Below are 18,079 nucleotides of genomic sequence, written 5' to 3' on the forward strand. Positions count from 1 at the left end.
AATACTGTGATTATCAATACTAAGATGACTACGAGGTAACTGACAGGCAGGGTAGTGCATACATTGTGGATATATCATTTGGGATGATTTATGTCCAAAATAAGATGAAGTATATAGGTGCAAGATCTCATCACACTATGCAGAACAACATACCATTTAAAACTTATGGATTGTGAATTTCTGGAATGTTCCATAAGTTATTTTCAGACCACACCTGACCTCAAGTAACTGAAACCACAAAAAGCAAAATCATACCTAAGGAGGAATTACTCTATGTCATTGATGGCAAACCCTTTAGAGCTTTCGGTGATAGAAACAGCCCACTGTGGTACCTGTGCCATAGGTTTGCCACCACTGCTTTATATGTAATTATTTGTGACATTCCATTTGTTCTTTATTTTGTGCTGTGCATACTTCTGTTCCTCAGTTTCATGTTTCTATCTTTAGGCAAATACTCACATTTTTTGTTTCCAGAAGCATAATGAGTGAGTCATCCTTGAAATCATGTTTTCTTAACTTTGTAATTCTTTTCAATTTTTTTTCCATTTCCATATCAATTTTAAGGTTGACTTTTAAATTCTAATCCATAAAAAGCTTGTTGAGTTTTGACTGAACTTCCCACAAATATGTAAATTGATTTGGGAAGAGTAGACTTCTTTAACATTTAGTTGAAATGCAGATGCATGAGCTATTATGATCTCTGCATTTATTTACTTCTCCACTTATTTCAAAATTTTATCTCATGAGTGTTTTGTAATTTTTAGCATACATCTTTTGTCAGATTCATTCTTTACTATTTTCTGACACTTAAAATGGCATTCTTTTAAATTTCAATTTTCAGGTGTTATTGGTAGTAAATACAAATACAGTTAATATTCGTATGAGGTGTGATTGAAGAATATATGGTAAATGTTTAAATTTTCTGTAAAATTTATTGTAGTAAAAGACACATTGCCAATAATCCCCTTCAGAATATTCCTTCTCACTTTGATCTCACTTGTCCCATAAATTTTTCGACTTTCTGAAGCAGTTCTAGAAATGTTCTTTTGTGAATGTCTTCAGTTGCATGATCATGACTTTTTTGATGTCTTGAATCAATTTAAAATATTTGCCTTTCATGGTCATTTAGAATTTGGGGAAGAGCCAGAAGTTACACAGTGCCAGATCCAGTGAATAAAGTGAATGAGGACACTTTGTCACGTTTTTTTTTTTTACAATCCTGCCTTTCCTTTAGATTGGACTCAGCAGTGCTTTCATGTATTTTTGATTACACCATGCAAAGATGCAAAAGAGGACTTCCAGAACTGCTTCAGCACATAGAAAGAATGATAGGAATAGATGTATTTGAATGACGGGAAATATGTTTAGGGGGATTAAGAGCAATGTGTCTTTTACTACACTAAATTTTAAAAAATTTAGCAGTGTATTTTCAATCCCCTCTTGTATGCTGTGAGTTTGAGAAACCCTTATTCTATTAGCTTTTTTTTTTTTTAAATAGTTCTGTAGTATTCTCTATATAGTCATGTCATCTGAGATCAAAGACAGTTTTACTTATCCTTTGCATTTTGGATGGTTTTTATATCTTTCTTGGCATATTTTACTGATCTTGAACTACATCAAAATAATACCAAGTGGGTAAAAATGGGCATTTTGTCTTGTTCATGATTTTGTCAGAAAGGATTTGCTCTTTCATTGTTATGTTTGCAGTAACATTTTCATAGATGCCCTTAATTGAATGAATAGAATCCTACTATTATAGTTTATAAAGTGTTTCTTAGAGTTATGAACTAATTTTGAATTTTGTCACTTCCTCTTCAGAATTTGTTGAGATGATTGTTTTTTCTTAGTCTGTTGATATGGTGAATTACAATGATTGACTTTTAAAATTGATTTCTACTTCTTAATTAACTGCATTACTAGGATAAGCTCCAGTTTGCTATAATGTATTAATCCTTTTCATTTATTTCTTGATTAATTTGCTGAAATTTTATTAAGATGTTTTCATTTATAATCAAGAGGTGTATTGGTTTGTAGGGTTTTTGTATTATTCTTGTGATGTCTTCTTTAGGCTTTGATATAAGATTAATGTAGCCTCATAGAATGAATTGTGAAGCATTCTGACCTCTTCAACAGAACTTATCAGCATTTTCTTTTTCTTTAAGCTTTGGTTTGAACTCATAGATAAAACTATCTGGGCCAGAGTTTCCTTATAAACTGAATAAAAACACTACAATGAAAAATTTAAACTATAAGTATAATTTCTTTATTGCTGGTAAGACTTCTTATTTATCTCTGAATGAGGTTTGGTAGTACATGTCCTTGAAAGAATTTGTCCATCTGATCTAATTTTTCACATACTGACATAAAATTGTTCATAACATTCCTCCATTATCATTTTTTTTTTTTTGTACTGGTGTCATTTCTTTTTTTTTTATTTTAAAGAGAGTAGTAAATGAGAAACAAACAAGAAAATAGAACAGTAGCAGCATACCAGTATCACGAACATAAACAAATCAAAGCAAGAACATTCAAAGTGATACAGGGTCTCGAGACCAAATAATATGAATCAACAGTGGTTGTTGCATTATATATCGCTCTCTTCAACTACATTGCTCGTCATTTCTTTTTGATATTGGTAATTTGTGTCTTCTTCCACTTCTATAATTAATCTGGCAAATTTCATTGACTTTTTCAACTTTGGTTTCATTGACCGCCCCACCGCCGCATTTCTTTAAGTTACTATTTCTTCATCATACTACAGGTTTTATTTGGTCTTTTTGAGTTTATGCTAGAAGGTGAAGTCATTAATTTGAGAACTCTTTTTGGTTTCTACTATAAGCTTTTCATGATATAAATTCTCATCTGAGTACTGCTTTTACTTCACAGAAATTTTGATGTTTTATTTTTAAACATGATAACTTATGATTGAAGTTATAATAATTTTTCTTTTCCTCTTATTTGTTTGACTTGTGGATTGTTTATTTATTTATTTGGTACGAGGAATCAAACTCAGGACCTTGTGCTTGCCACGCAGGTGCTGTGCCGCTGGACTGTATCCTTGGCCCCCTTACCAATTATTTAGAAGTGTTTTTACATGATTTATTTTTTTTAATTTTAATTTTTTTTTTTTTTTTTTTTTTTTTTTTTTTTTTTTTTTTTTTTTTTTTTTTGGTACCAGGAGTCAAACTCAGACCTTGAGCTTGTCAGACAGGCACTATGCTGCTGAGCTATATCCCTGTCCCTAGAAGTGTTTTTTAATATCCATCTAATTTGATGTTTTCTTATTTTCTCTTATCTCTAATTTAATTCCATTATTAGCTATTTTTAGACCATATTTAATATCAGTGTGGTTTTGTTGAAACCTACTTTTCTATTTTATCTTTTTATTTCTCATACTTACTGCTTTTCCTCCTTTTAAAAAATTTAATTGTATATTTTAAAAACCAAGTTAATTGCCATTTTGGCTTAATGCCCTCCTCACCCTTTTTCTGAGTTACCTGGGGTCTTACAAAACTTTTCACTGACATCAGGACAGTGGCACATTAGTAATTCCAGAGTTTATTGTAATTCAGGTTAACCACAGTCTTCCCTCTTGTTCCTCAGATGCCTCAAGCACACTGTTTGATTCAGGGCCTTTGTACTTACTTTTCTCTATCTGGGATTTTTTTTTTTTAGATTATGACTTCATTTATCTTTTGTCTTCTTTCTCTGCTACTGAAATGTTAGCTGATTATAGAGCTCACCCCTGCATCAGATTACCTAAAATAACTATTTCTTGACCCTCTTGTCTGATTAGCACTGTCTAAAGTTGCATATTATTTGGTTCTCTGGATTTGCCTCAGTTTTCTTCACTTTTGTATCCCTGCCTCCTTCAACAATGCCTGGTAACTAATAACTGACCAAAAAATATTGACTGAATGATGAATAAATATGCAATCAGTGCTATTCATTTATATCTATGTTTATATGTCCTATTGGAAAAGTGACCTGATCTTTCCAACTACTGAAAATATTAATTTACATTGCAGTTTGAATTAAAATATATTGCTCAACACTCATTTTATACATTCATATTCAACAGTGGAATACTCAACATTCATATTTAACAGTGGAATGCTACTAAAACCTTAGCACCTGCTGTGTATTTATGTTCTTACACACTTTTTGCTAGGAACTTTTACTGTTGGCTTCTGAATTGAAGTATCCTAGAGCAATGTGTAAATTTCACTATGATTTAGATATAAAACTATTTATACTATTAAAAAATAAATTAATTTAAATTTTTTTTTCTAGTTCCAAAAATTGAGACATGATCTTGAAATGGTACTATCTGCTATTCAGTCAAAGAATGAAAAGTTAAAAGAAGACTTAGAGAGGTATATTTATATCATAATTACCATTAATCATTGGCACATTGAATTGCCATTTAAAGTTCTATTTAGTTATTTGTTCTCTTTTTCTAAAGGGAGCAACAGTGGTTGGATGAACAGGAACAAATAATGAAATCTCTTAATGGACTATACAGTGAATTGAAAAATCAAGTTGTAACATTTTCTGAATCAAGGTAATTAATGTTCTTGATTTTTAGAATAGGAAAAAGTTTTTTATGAAATACAGATTGAAAAGGCAAATTTAACTAGGAAGCATTAGTCTTGCCCTGACTTTTATCAACTGTTTGTTACAATGACTTTTTTATGAGTGACTTGACTTGGTTTAACTGTTAATTTCCCTACATGATTTATGGAAAATACTACTTTCATAAGCTAGTTACTTGGTTGGAGCAAATAAAGTTTTAACAAAGTTTTTGATCAGCCTTATGAATAACCAGTTATGTGTGCATATGTGTTTCATCTATTAAATGTTTCTCTCAATTTTTTTTATCTATTAGAATCTTTAATGAACTCAAAACTAAAATCCTTAATATAAAAGAATTTAAGGAGAAACTTTTGATTATCTTGGGTGAGTTTCTAGAAGACCATTTTCCTCTGCCTGATGGAACTGTTAAGAAGAAAAAGGTGAGTTTTAGCTGGGGATATAAGCTCAGTAGCACAGCATCTACCTGGCAAGTACAAGGTCCTAAGTTCAATGTTCAGTACAAAAAAGAAAAAAACAGTTCAGTTTTAAGAGATATTTTTATAAACAGTTGTATTTGAGATTGTTTTAGGCAAGTCCAAAGGGAAATTTTCTTATGTACAATAGCTTAAAGATACATATACATATACATGTGCAGAAATATGCCATTGTCACTTTTTATTTACTGGAAAATAAAAAAATTTCTTGACTGGTCAGTGAAATGGAATGTATTAAATGCATTTTTAATACTTTGTTCATATGATGGGAAAATCACAGTTTTTAAAAATAATATATTGAACACCATCAAAGAAGTTAATTAAATACATTATATTGTGAGGTGGGTAAAATGCAGATGACTAAATTTTATGAATTGAATCTTATTTGTACCAAAAAATAGAATAGTACTTTATGTCCTGCAGATGAGTTTTGTCTGTTGTTGTGCTGTTTGCTTTTTACCATTTTCCATGATAAATATATGTATTAGCTAGCTTTCTGGCTGGTGTTGGTGGGACACCATTCCTGACATCCGCATCTTAAAGGAGAAGAAGTTTAATTTGGCTTACAGTTTCAGGTAATTTCAGCCCATGGTTGGCTGGCTTGAAGGCAGAAACTTTCCATGAGCATGTGGGAGCAGAACTGCCTGGCTCATGGCAGCAAGGAAGCAGAGCAGGAGAGCAGTTCTAGAAAGAAAGGCAAAAGGGGCTGGATATAGACCCCAACATTATGCCTTCAGGATCTGCCCAGACACATGTAGAAGTGTGCTTTCACCTAGAAGTGTGCTTTACTGATTCTGTAGGCAGCTCCCACGGGATCAACTTGACAGTTCAATTGTCACAGTATGTGTCTTTTTAAATCAGAAAAGTGTTACATTTATTAATGTAGGTAGTGATGACAAACCTTGTAGAGCTTTCAATGATACAAACAGCCCACTGGTGCATTTGTACCATAGGTTCATTGCTGCTGATCTAGGATATTGACTATTTGAATAGTAGTTATGGTATAATAAATCTTTTCCAAAAATGCAAGCCAACCATTTGGTGACAGGAGGTTGTGAAAAACCCCTTTCTTTATTTTAATATAACATATAATGTAAATAAGTGAAACTATTGAAATTGGCACCAGAATGAGCTAAATATGGTTTAGTTTTTTTTTTTTAAGAAAACTTTGGCTTCCCGTAGGATGAAATCTATAAATGCTGTAGGAAAATGAATTCATATTTTGGTTTTTGTCTATCTGTTCAGGCTTGTTGCTCATCTGCTCATCTTTTACATGAATCTATTCAATCATATCACTATAGCTCCCACAAGTATGTAGTTAATGCCTCTCGCTTTTTTGTACAACCTGTTCTGTCTGATGTCATTGTATTTCTTCCGTTTGCTTATCTTTTATAATACCTTGTGAATCCTTTTTCTTTTCCTTTTTTTTGTTTTAATCTGGTGCTAGGTATTGAACCCAGGGCCTTGGTTATGCTGAGCATGTGCTCTACTACTGAGGCTATACCTCCTGGATGAGTGAATGTGAGAATACTAGGAAAAAGAAAGTTTTTTTTAAAAAATATGTTCTTTTTATTTTCCTCTTGCACATTATCTATAGGCATTATATTTGTTATGAACTTTGTCTCTCTACTTATTGTTTATACTTTTTATTTATTGAGGAAATTATTGATAGTGATTCTAGTGATCCTTTTGTAAAGTGCACAGTTCCTTGCCTTCTAACGGTCTTAATCTTGCAACAGTTCACTGATTTTATTTTCTGATCTCAATGTCCCCATTTTTTTCAACTTTATTTTTTAAACATATTAAGCTTCTTCATTAATAGAATCAGAAGTTTGAGGCATCTTGAAAAGAAATCATTGATTACCAGAAGCCATCATGGGCTCACATTTGATAACCTCACTTTTTTGTACATGATATGTAAGAATTAGTGATAAAGGTTATAAAAGGATAGTGTTCTCTTTGTCTCTGTTTCTTATTCTGGTCAGCCATAATACAGTATGTTAGTGGGCTTCTATGACAAAATACCACACACTATGGCTTAAATAACAAATGAATTCTAATTTTAATTTTTTCAGTCTGGAGGCAAGAAGCCCAATATCAAAGCACTGTCAAGAGTAATTCTTAGCAGTGCCTCTCTTCCTGGCCTATAGATGACATTTTTTCACTGTGTTCTCTGATTGGTCTTTTCTCTGTGTTGAAGGAGAGGGTGGAATTCTTCAGTGTGTCTTCTTCTTTAGAGAAACGAGTCATTTTGAATTAGGATCCCACCCTTGTGACCTTGTTTAACCTTAATTACCTTGTAAAGCAAGTCATGATTTGCAGTTACAATTTTAATCTTAATAAAAAGTATTCCAGCATCTCTAATTAAAAGGCAGTTTTTTTCTTTGATGGTTACATCATACCTAGATCATTATGAGAGATTGGATCAAACAAACAAACAAACTATAATACATTCAGAGAACCTCCCTTATTATGAGAGGTTGCTAGTCTATGCCATGTGGAAATAATTGAAGAAATCAGTGGCAATTTACATGAAGAAGAGAGTCTTGGGTTTTACATTAGCTGTTTCAAATATTTGCAAAATACTTGTGTAAAATTTGAATGAGATTTTTTTTTGTCATTCAGTGAAAAAAGTGAGTTTAATGTGAAGAGCTGTCAAGAGCTGTGGAAAGATGAACAAGCTACCGTAGAAGCAAGTTTCTTCTGAAATTATAGTTTGGAATGTCATTTACTTGGAGAATTTTTATTGAGGGTTGCAGATATTAGACTTTATTTTGTATGCCATATATATTATTTACCCCTTATATGTTTATGGGTAGTAGGAATTACATAATATTTATAACAGTTTTCTCTGTCTTAGAAGTCATTGGAACTGCATTTTTATGAATCTGACTTATGTACAATAAGGTTGTTTACTTTTAGATGCCTTTTTGTTTGTTTGTTTTTTTTTTTGAGACAGAGTTTTGCTATGTAGTTCAGGCTGTCCTTGAACTCACTGTGTAACCCCGGCTGGCCTCAAACTCGTGATCCTCCTGCCTCAGCCTCCCAAGTGCTGGGATTATAGGCCTGAGCCACCATGCCAGGCTCCGAAGTCTTTTTAAATCACTTAATATGAGGGGCTGGGGATTTAGCTCAGCGGCAAAAGCGCCTGCCTGGCAAGCGCAAGGTCGTGAGTTCGGTTCCCGGTACCGGAGAAAAACCAAAAAAAAATAAAAAAAAAAATAAATCACTTAATATGGATTGATTTTAGTTACTTGTACCATTGCAACTAAGAAATATTAATTTTAAAAATCTTATAATACAGTTCAACTCTCTGCTGTCAGCAGAATTAAAATGTTAATTGTTATTCACATTTTTCTTAAAGAAAATCATTCAAGAATCGACTGCACAGCTGATAACACTGCATGAAGTGTTAGAGGTAAGGGCTTTGTGGGGGAGTTTTTTTTTTTTTTAAATCTTAAAGCTGTCTCTTAGTCACTTGTGAACAATTATAGGCAGGGTTATAAAAGACAGACTACTACTTTAATTCTTAGGTTATACATCAATTTTGATACGGTTATAATTTGTCTCTACTATAAAATGAATTTTTGTCTTCTGTGTAGTATTAGCAACAATATTGTCATTTTTTAAAAAGAAAAAATTGAAGTTCAACCCTTTCATGTTCTCAAGGTTTATTATAGTTACAGACTTAAAAAATTTTTGTTGCTTAGTATTTATATAATAGAATCCTGTGTTATATTGACAGCATTTTAGTTCCGTAGTATAACTTATGCAAGTGAGTGTAAACAGTTTTTGTACAAAGTTGTAAACATTTGTGCACAGTTTTCCTTTATCAAAATGTAATGAGTGAATAATTATGAACTTTTCTGTTTGACATTTTATTTTGTTTCATAATTATGTTTGACCTTTTAAAAAATGTTTTTGAGCTCCCACTAAATTACTAAATATATTAAATACTTTAGAAAATCTTGGTATGAGAATATATGGCAAATTGGACAGAGAGGAAAATAGTCTGTGAAGAACAGGGCGTTTATCAATTAGTATTCTTTTTTCTTAGTGTTAGTAAGTTTAGAAGGGTATTTTCAGAAAACATGTTTCATTGTAATTTAATGAATTGAGTGTAAAATTCTATGTTTCTGTCCACTTAATTTGATGCCTCAGGATACCTTTCCTAATTGATTATTATTGCTTTGAAATGGTACATGGAAATATTTATTGGATTTGTGATTAGAACATTTAACTTTTCTAGCTACTCCAATTTATAGTGAAACTATGACTGCTGTTTTCATGGATATATTAATTTTTTAAATAAAAATTGCCATTTCGTGTGGTATCAAAGTATCAACTGTAATGTGTAAAATATTCAGGTATACTGTGGGTTATAGTATAAAACTTAGAAAACTAAATGTATTTCAGAGGCTTATATTATCAATGATCAATATTTAAACTTCAATTCAGTGAAAAATAAAATATAATCTAAATACTCATTTTCAATACAAATTTTTAGCATTTAACCATTTCTAGTATATTGCTGGGGATTGAATGTATCCAGGGCCTCACAAATGCTAGTGAAGTGCTCTATAACAAGTTACACACCCCTAGCTCAGAAGACTTTTAAATTGTATTAAAATACACAAGTGCTCTAAAATAGGAATATATTTAATTCTTTGTCATAATACCTAAAAGAAGTGAAGACATAGCTCCCCCCCTTTGTAGGGCTTGAAATAGGTATAATTAATGATAGTTTTAGTTCTCATTTCAAGAAATAAAATACTGATTGTGAAATGTGATTGAAATTAGAGTTTGACAGGTTAATTTTATGCACTTCTATAGTACTTTATATTTATATACATTATGCTTTTTCGTTTCCATTTTTCTTAAAGTAATAGCATCTTTTTTTTTTGGTACCCGGAATCAAACTCAGGACCTTGCTCTTGCCAGGCAGGCACTTGTGCCGCTGAGCTATATCCCTGGCCCAGCATCTTTCAATTAAAGCTTTGGCCTGGCAAATCAGAGATAGAGTGTAATTTTGCTAATTTTTGTTTCTTAGGGAATCCTTAATCCTACTGAGTCCTGCTTTTATAATTTGTAAAAGTATTGGGAAGTGGATGAGGAGTCAAAAATGTGTTTACATTTAGCATTTTTACAGTTTTATAAAATATTAGTATTCAAAGAATTGCAAATATTTGTGTCTTAAAATTTTCCCAGTGCCACTGGATTTGGGAAAGAAATGATTCTCAGTTCTCACTAGCAATCTGTGTCTACTTTTCTTAAGAGCACACAATTCTATTTATCAAGGACTAAGAACATAGATAGTGAGGCTGATTTAATGAAATGCATTTTGGGAAATGGTCACCTATAAATAGAAATTGTCAAAATGTCTCAATTTTTAAATCACTCAACATTCTTGATAAAAAAATGAAGTTGAAGGAAATGATGGCAATAAAATTATTTTGAAATTTAAACTTTATCAGAAGGATAGGAGCTTTTGAAGGGAGGGACTGATGAGCCACTCCCCACTCCCCAAATTTTCTTTTGTCTTCCTCTCCTCTCCCTTCTCTCCCTCTCTCCCTCTCTCCCTTTCTCCCTCTTCCTCCTTTCGGTGACACATAGGATTGAACTGTGCATGTTCGGTAAGCACCACCGCTGAGCTATGTCCCTAGCCCTTTTGAAATAATTTTAATATTGAGGCAGAGTCTTGCTGTGTTGTCTGGGTTGGTCTTGAATTTCTGATCTTCCTGCTTCAGCCTCCTGAGTTGCTTTGTGTGCCACCATACATGCTGCCACCAGTATTATGACACTCTGTGCACAGTACTTTGTTGATTGATTGATGCTGGGGATTGAACCCAGGGTCTTCCACGTGTTCACAACTGCTCTACCACTCTGAGTTTTACCTTTGTAGGGGGCAGTACTGGATATTGACCCCTGGTCTTTGCACTGAGCTACATCTCCAACTTCTTTTTCAAATTTTGAGGTAGAGCAGTGCTAAGTTGTAAGACTTGATCTCTTTCTTCTTTAGCCTTCCAGAATAATCAGATTACAGGCTTGTGCCATCAGGCCTGGCTATGAATTTTACTTTGTAAGATTCTTGTCTTTATTCTAAAGAATTTATTAATCATAAGAGAAAGAACACTTACAAATGCTTTCTAGCTAGTTTTGGGGAATTTTTTTAAGATGTTAAGATACAGAAATTAGGGGCTGGGGATTTAGCTCAGCGGCAAAAGCGCCTGCCTGGCAAGCGCAAGGTCGTGAGTTCAGTTCCTGTTACCGGAGAAAAAAAAAAAAAAAAAAAAAAAAAAAGATACAGAAATTAATTTTAAAACTTTGTATTTACTAATATCTATAGTCTTTAAAAAATTGTTTAGGTTAGTGCCGTATATAAAAGTTATAAACAGTTGTTTAATGAGAAAAGAGGTCAACATTCTTGGTAGATCCATTCTTGATTTTATTAAAGCTGCAGGTAGATTTTCCTCCATGTAAAGTGTATTTTCAATATTTTTTCCTAGATTCTTATAAATAGATTATTTGATGTTCCACATGATCCATATGTCAAGATTAGTGATTCCTTTTGGCCACCTTATATTGAGCTGCTGCTGCGTAATGGAATTGCCTTAAGACATCCAGAAGATCCAACCCGAATAAGATTAGAAGCCTTCCATCAGTAGAAGGTTGATCTCTTTTCATACAATAAAGAATCTTGTCATCCAAACATTAGAGGAATTCAGGACTATTTGAATAAGGATTATTAACTGCAGATCAAAGTAGTAGTCCATCTTTTATCCTTAGAAGGTACATACTGCCATCTATTCATTTTTAAAATGGTCTTTTCTGATTCATTCAATTCTTTGCTGTTTTAAACTACATGGACAGTAGTGCAAGTAAAAAAATATTCTGCACTTATAAAGCATTTGATGTACCTTATCCAATATTCTTTTAGTCAGTTTTTTGGTTAACTTACAATGTGTGTAATATAATTTTTAAAAAATTTGTGGCAATATCTTTTATTCTTTTTGAGTTCCATTTGATGCATAATGCCTTTATATTTGGGAATTACAGTGCTTCAACACATAATAGAGAAAAGATAGACTGGAAGAAGATATTTTTAAATCATATATCTTACCTTATTTAATTTGTAAGTGGTTTTAAAGTTGAAGTAATATCCAATGTAGCAAGTGGCTTAATTTAAAAATATTTAGCAAAATGTTTCATATGTATTACATTGTTTTTAGATTTGTTAAAAATTGGACTTAAAAAACTAATGGATAAAGCTAGGGTGAAAGCTATATTTTAATACATATTATATACCAAGTGATTTTTTATATTAATCTATTCTTGACTCTGCTAATATTACCAACAAATTTATGTTTGTGACATTTTGTGAATTTTTTGTAAATAAAATTATAAGAACCTCTAGCTACTGGTGATGTTGCATATTTTTTATGGAGACTTTTTTACAGGTGGATAGGACTCATTCAGGATTATACTACAAGCTAAGCGAGAGAATTCTAAACCTATTTAGAATCATTAGTTTTCTAAGAGAAATTTATGCATGCTTTTATACTTGAAAATGCTTTCTGTTATATATCATCCAAGTTTCTTACCTTAATTTATCTTTTTTACAGTAAGTAAATAATACTTCAAGTGTATCATGTCCCTCCATAGAAAATACAAATACTTTTATATATTGGAGAATATGTCTCTTTAGGGGAAGATTACATATAAAGTTCCCTCATAGAGTATTCCAGTTGTGTGTTGATCTCCAGCGTCACAATACAAAACAACAGCAACAAATTAGATGACAACATTATGAGCAAGAACAATTGCAGACCAATTTCTCATGAACATAGGTGCAGAAATACTCAAAACAATATTAGCAATCTAATCCAACTATAACAAAAAAAAAATTGTACACCTTGGTGAAACAGCATTTATTCTAGCTTTGAAAAGCTGGCCCAACAGTTGGAAATAGTTAATGTAACCCACGTAATATGACTGAAGCAGAGCTACGTGTGTGGTATACTCCTGTAATTCCAGTACTGAGGAGGCTGAGGCACAATGGTCAGGATTTTGCGCACAGCCTTGGCTACTTAGAGAGTTGAAGACTATCTTGGACTATGTAGCAAGAACTTGTCTTTAAAAAGAAAAATACAGAAATGCACTTTGTCAAAATCCAGTGCCTATTTGTATTGTTTAAGAGAGAATAAAAAAAAACTATAAGATACAGAATTTCAAAACAAGATCATAGGAAATTAACAATTGTTATTATGTTGCATATTGTTAATCTTCAAAATAGTTGCTCAGATCACCAGATATAGGCATGCAAAAGTGATTAAACAATATAATCACTAATTGTTCCTTTCAATGAACTAATAGAAATTAGTAGTACAATTATCGTAGCTATCTTGTATGTATGTATATATGTGTATTTTTTTTCCCTTCTTTATTCCCTTTCCCCCATCTCAATTGCTCTTTCCTTTTGATTTTCTTTTTTTTTTTTTTTTGGTACCAGGAATCAAACTCAGGACCTTGCACTTGCCAGGCAGGCACTTGTGCCACTGAGCTATATCTTTGGCCCTGTTCTTTTCCTTTTGAGCAGTTTCTTTGCCTTTCTAGTGTACCTTTTTGGATCTGTTTACTCTTTCAGCTTATACTAATGAGACAGTATGATGTTTACACATGTGAGTCTGATTTATTTCACTTATGAGTATCCATTTGTATAAAAAAAAATTATTTTTAAAGAGCCAAAATGAGCTGGGCATGATGGTGCACACCTGTGATCACAGCACTCCACTGGATGAAGCAGAAGGAGCATGATGAGTTCATGATGAGTTCAATATATGATTTTGTATATTCACAAAGTGAGTTTAAGGCTAGCCTGAACTGCGTAGTGAAACCCTGTCTCAAAAAACACAAAACAAACAAAAAAACCCAAAACTGTCAGTAAATAGGAGTCTAACAGATCTTTTCTAAACTTGATAAATAATATCTACAAAAATCCTATATACTTAATAATTGGAAACTAGATGCATTCCCTCTAAGATCAAGAATAAGACAAAGGATTGGATGTGGTGGCGCATGCCTATAATCCCAGCACTCAGGAAGCTGAGGCAGGAAGATCTTGTGAGTGCAAGACCAGCCTGGGCTACAAAGTTATTTTTTAAACAGATATATGATTTTAAAAATATCTTCTTCCAGTCTGCCTTTTCTCTATTATGTGTTGAAGCACAAAAATACACTTTTTTTTTTTGTTTTTGGTCTTTTTGAGACAGGATTTCTGTATGTAGTTCAGGCTGGCCTTGAACTCACTTTGTAGCCCAGGCTGTCCTCGAACTTGCAGTGATCCTCCTGCCTCAGCTGGGACTACAGGTGTGTGCTACCATATCCAGCAAAAATATGGACTTCTCAGTGCCGGGGATATAGCTCTGTGGCATAGTGCCTGCCTGGCAAGTGTGAGGTTGTGAGTTCAATTCCTGGTACAAAAATAAAAATAAAAATAAGTGGACTTCTAGTGACATCCCAGTTATTAATATTTTATTTTATAGATTGTGCTTTTGGTGTCATAACAAATAATGTTTGCCATTTATGACATGCTCTCTTTTTCTATAAGTTTTATAATTTTTTTTTTCCCCTTGTGCTAGAGATTGAACCCAGGACTTCTGTATAATAGGCAGGTGTCCTACTCCCCTCCACCCGTACTGCAGATGGAACCTGGGGACACTTGACTACTGAGCTACATCCTGAGCTCTTGATTGATTGTTTGATTGATTGATTATAGAGTCTCACTTTGCCCAGGCTGGCTTCAGTTTGTGACCCTCCCAGTTTGTGACCCTTCCCAGCTACTTGTATTGCTGGGATTACAGTAATGCACCATCCTGTGTGACAAGTTTAGGTTTTATATTTAGATCATTTTGATTTAGAATTTGTATGTGATATGGCATAACGAGATAGTTTTAAATTTTAATGTATAGAATAAAATACTTATGAGTCCATGGTAATATAATTGAATAAAAGTGACATAAAAGATAATTCTTCCTGGTAGCTTTACAAGTAAATATAAATAGAAAGTTGTCTTTAGACCAACATCCCAGTAATAATTTTGTATATACACAGTCATAATTTAGCATTCTCTGAAGATACTATTTTGGGGGGGAACAGTACTGGGAGTTGAACTCAGGACCTTGCAATTGCCAGGCAGGTACTGTGCCACTGAGCTATATCCCTGGCCCTCTGAAGATACTAAAGTTAGTGAAAATCCGAGTGAATTTTCATAGTCTGAATGCCACCCTTTTTATTCTATACAAAGGGAAATACAGTAATCAGAGTACTTTCATAATGGAGAAGCCCAACAGACAACTGTCACTAGATAATCGGAGTTAATATTACTGGTAATAAGACATTGATATATAAATTCCCTGACATGATATACTGAGGACACATCATTTCTGTGATATCCTTGCTGAAGAATTCATAACCTTATTTTAATCATGAGAAACTATCAGATAAACCTAAGTGCACATTTACACAATGACTTGCTAGTACTCTTTAAATTATGAAACACAAGAAAAGCCTGGGAAACTCACAAATTCAAGGAACTTGAAAATACGAGACAAAAACAAAAACCCAACTGATTACAAGATAGGATCCTAAAAAAACTTCTGGAAGAAAGTAATATTTAAAAAATTAGAAATTTGAATAAGGTGTACAGTTTACTAATAATACTAGTTAGTGGTTTAGGTAATTATAAAATGTATTAGATAATTTTACCATTATAACTTGCTCTAGGCTCTGGTAGGTGGAGCAGTCTGACTATGTATGTATATATGTGTGTATTTATTATTTTCCAGTACTGGGGATTGAACCCAGTGTTGTTCTTTATTTTGCATTTTGAGACAAGGTCTCGCTTAGTTAGCCAGGCTAGATTAGAACTTTCATTCCTCGTGCCTTAGCCTCCCAAGTAGCTGGGATTATGGGTGTGAGCCACTACACCTTGCTATACTGAAGTAATTTTAAAGCTTGTAGGTGGGGATGGGTCAAAATGGAGAGTTAAAAAGAATAAAAATTACAACACAGAACGTAACACTTTTCTACTATATCCATGCAAACTAAAAAATTAAAGAAGTAAAGATATCTAATGCAAAGATAGGCAAGGCAAGCAGATTTTACTGTTTGGCTCTCCTCTTTCTGACAGTTTAGGTAATCCACTATTGTTTACAACACCGCGTGTTTAGCTAAAAACAAATGTGTTTATGTGAGTCCCGTTCTTAGTGATTTATTAAGAAATACACTTAATGTAGTATTTACTATATGTCTACTGAGGAACTTTTTAGAAAGATTTTTTCACTGGTTAAAAACAGGAAGAGATGGCTTCATTTGGTAGATATTATTGGGTCTGCATAGAACATCTGGAAGTGTTTAGCCATTTTGTAACTGTAAGGAGAGGTTTTTATGGAGAAATTTGGCATGTTTAGAATGGCAGAACCACAAAAGATTGAGAACAAAATCTGATAATATTGACCCTACTGGGGAACATATATAAGGTTAAGATTTACTTCTGAGTAAGTCAGTTGAGACAAAGTTTTATGTTACTTGAAACTTTAAGCAACACCCAACAAAATAATGAACTACAACATGTAGTTACTCTAGGTAAAATTAAGTTTGAGGAAAATTAAAAAATTAAAAAATTTTGAGTACAATATGACTGACTTAAAGTGTATATTTTGAGGAAATATGATTGATTTAAAAAGTACAAAGTCTTTTAAAAACAAAAGCAACAAATGAAATAATTGGTTGTGGAAAGGAATTATAAACTAGGTATGATGGTACCCACATGTAATCCCAGGTACTTGGGATGCTGAAGTAGGAGGATTACTTGGATCCAGGAGTTCAAAACTAGCTTGGGAAACAACAAAACCCCATCTAAAAATATATGAATGACAGTGGTATCTCTCATTATCAAGCAAGAATAATCACTGGAGTAAAAGACTAACGGTGTTGTGTTTCATAACCAACTAAACTATTACTCAAGAATGAGATAAAAATACATTTTCTGACATGTAGAAACTAAAAAATCTTTCTTACCTATACACATTCCCTAAAAGAATAGCTAATGAGCATATTTCTGTAAGAAGAAAAGTTAATCCACAGGATAATGGATGTTAAAGAAACAATCACGAACACATAAACTTATTTAAAATCAGTTGTGAAAGGGAGAATGCAAAAGACATTAAAATGTTTCTTGAAAAGATGTTGCAGGGATATAGTACTTCTGAACAGCTGGATATTTCATTTGAAAATACAACTATTTTTAAGAGAAAAATCCCCACAAGGTTAAATTAGCTTGTTCATAGTGGAAAAAGTAACTTTTCCACATTAATATCATATGCAGAAGTGTGCTGTATCGTCCAACATCAGTGTTCGGTAGGACATTAACCTATGGAAAATACTCAAGTGTTTTTAAAGATGAAAAGGATTTCCCCCTTAGTTCTGGCTCCTCTTTAGGTCTGGTGTGCTTATTGTTTGTTTTGACTATGGAACATGTTAATTCATACTTCTAATGATAGCAGGGTAAAGAGTTGATTTTGCTTTCCAACACTTGTGTTTTTCCTTTTTTATTTTGAAAATATATGAAATAGACAAAAAAACTCTTAGAATAGAAAGAGCTCTGAATATTAAGATGGGTCAAAATAGAATGTTAAATCTGTGCATTCTGTTTATTAAAAAGGAAGATACCTATAGACAAGAGTTAGAGAGCAGCTCTTTGACCAGGGAAAAGTACTTACAGTACCTATAATGAACACAGTGCAAATCTAAGTTAGATAAAGATTGCTGGGTGTGCTGGTGCACACCTCTAATCTCAGCACTCAGGAAGCTAAGGTAGGAGGATCTCCGCACGTTTGAGGCTACTTTAGGCTACATGGTTCAAGGCCAGCCAGAACCTGTACAGTGAGATTATGTCTCAAAAAAAAAAAGAAAAAAGCAAACAAAATATAATAATAAAAATCACCCACAAA

General features: G+C 32.8%; 1 protein-coding gene across 1 annotated transcript in view; it reads left to right on the plus strand.

The window, feature by feature from the left end:
- The window catches only part of Cenpk (centromere protein K), a 52,213-nt gene extending 39,739 nt beyond the window's left edge, over positions 1-12,474 (plus strand). The window contains exons 6-10 of the mRNA XM_005392631.1: positions 4,294-4,376; positions 4,466-4,564; positions 4,889-5,015; positions 8,434-8,487; positions 11,576-12,474. Of these exons, the coding sequence (XP_005392688.1) occupies positions 4,294-4,376; positions 4,466-4,564; positions 4,889-5,015; positions 8,434-8,487; positions 11,576-11,734 (522 nt within the window). The 3' untranslated portion in view covers positions 11,735-12,474. The remainder of the gene's footprint in view (positions 1-4,293; positions 4,377-4,465; positions 4,565-4,888; positions 5,016-8,433; positions 8,488-11,575) is intronic.
- Positions 12,475-18,079: the final 5,605 nt, after the last annotated feature.

Source organism: Chinchilla lanigera, unplaced genomic scaffold (assembly GCF_000276665.1).
Source record: "Chinchilla lanigera isolate Chin_1 unplaced genomic scaffold, ChiLan1.0 scaffold00045, whole genome shotgun sequence".
NCBI classification, from domain to species: Eukaryota; Metazoa; Chordata; class Mammalia; order Rodentia; family Chinchillidae; genus Chinchilla; species Chinchilla lanigera.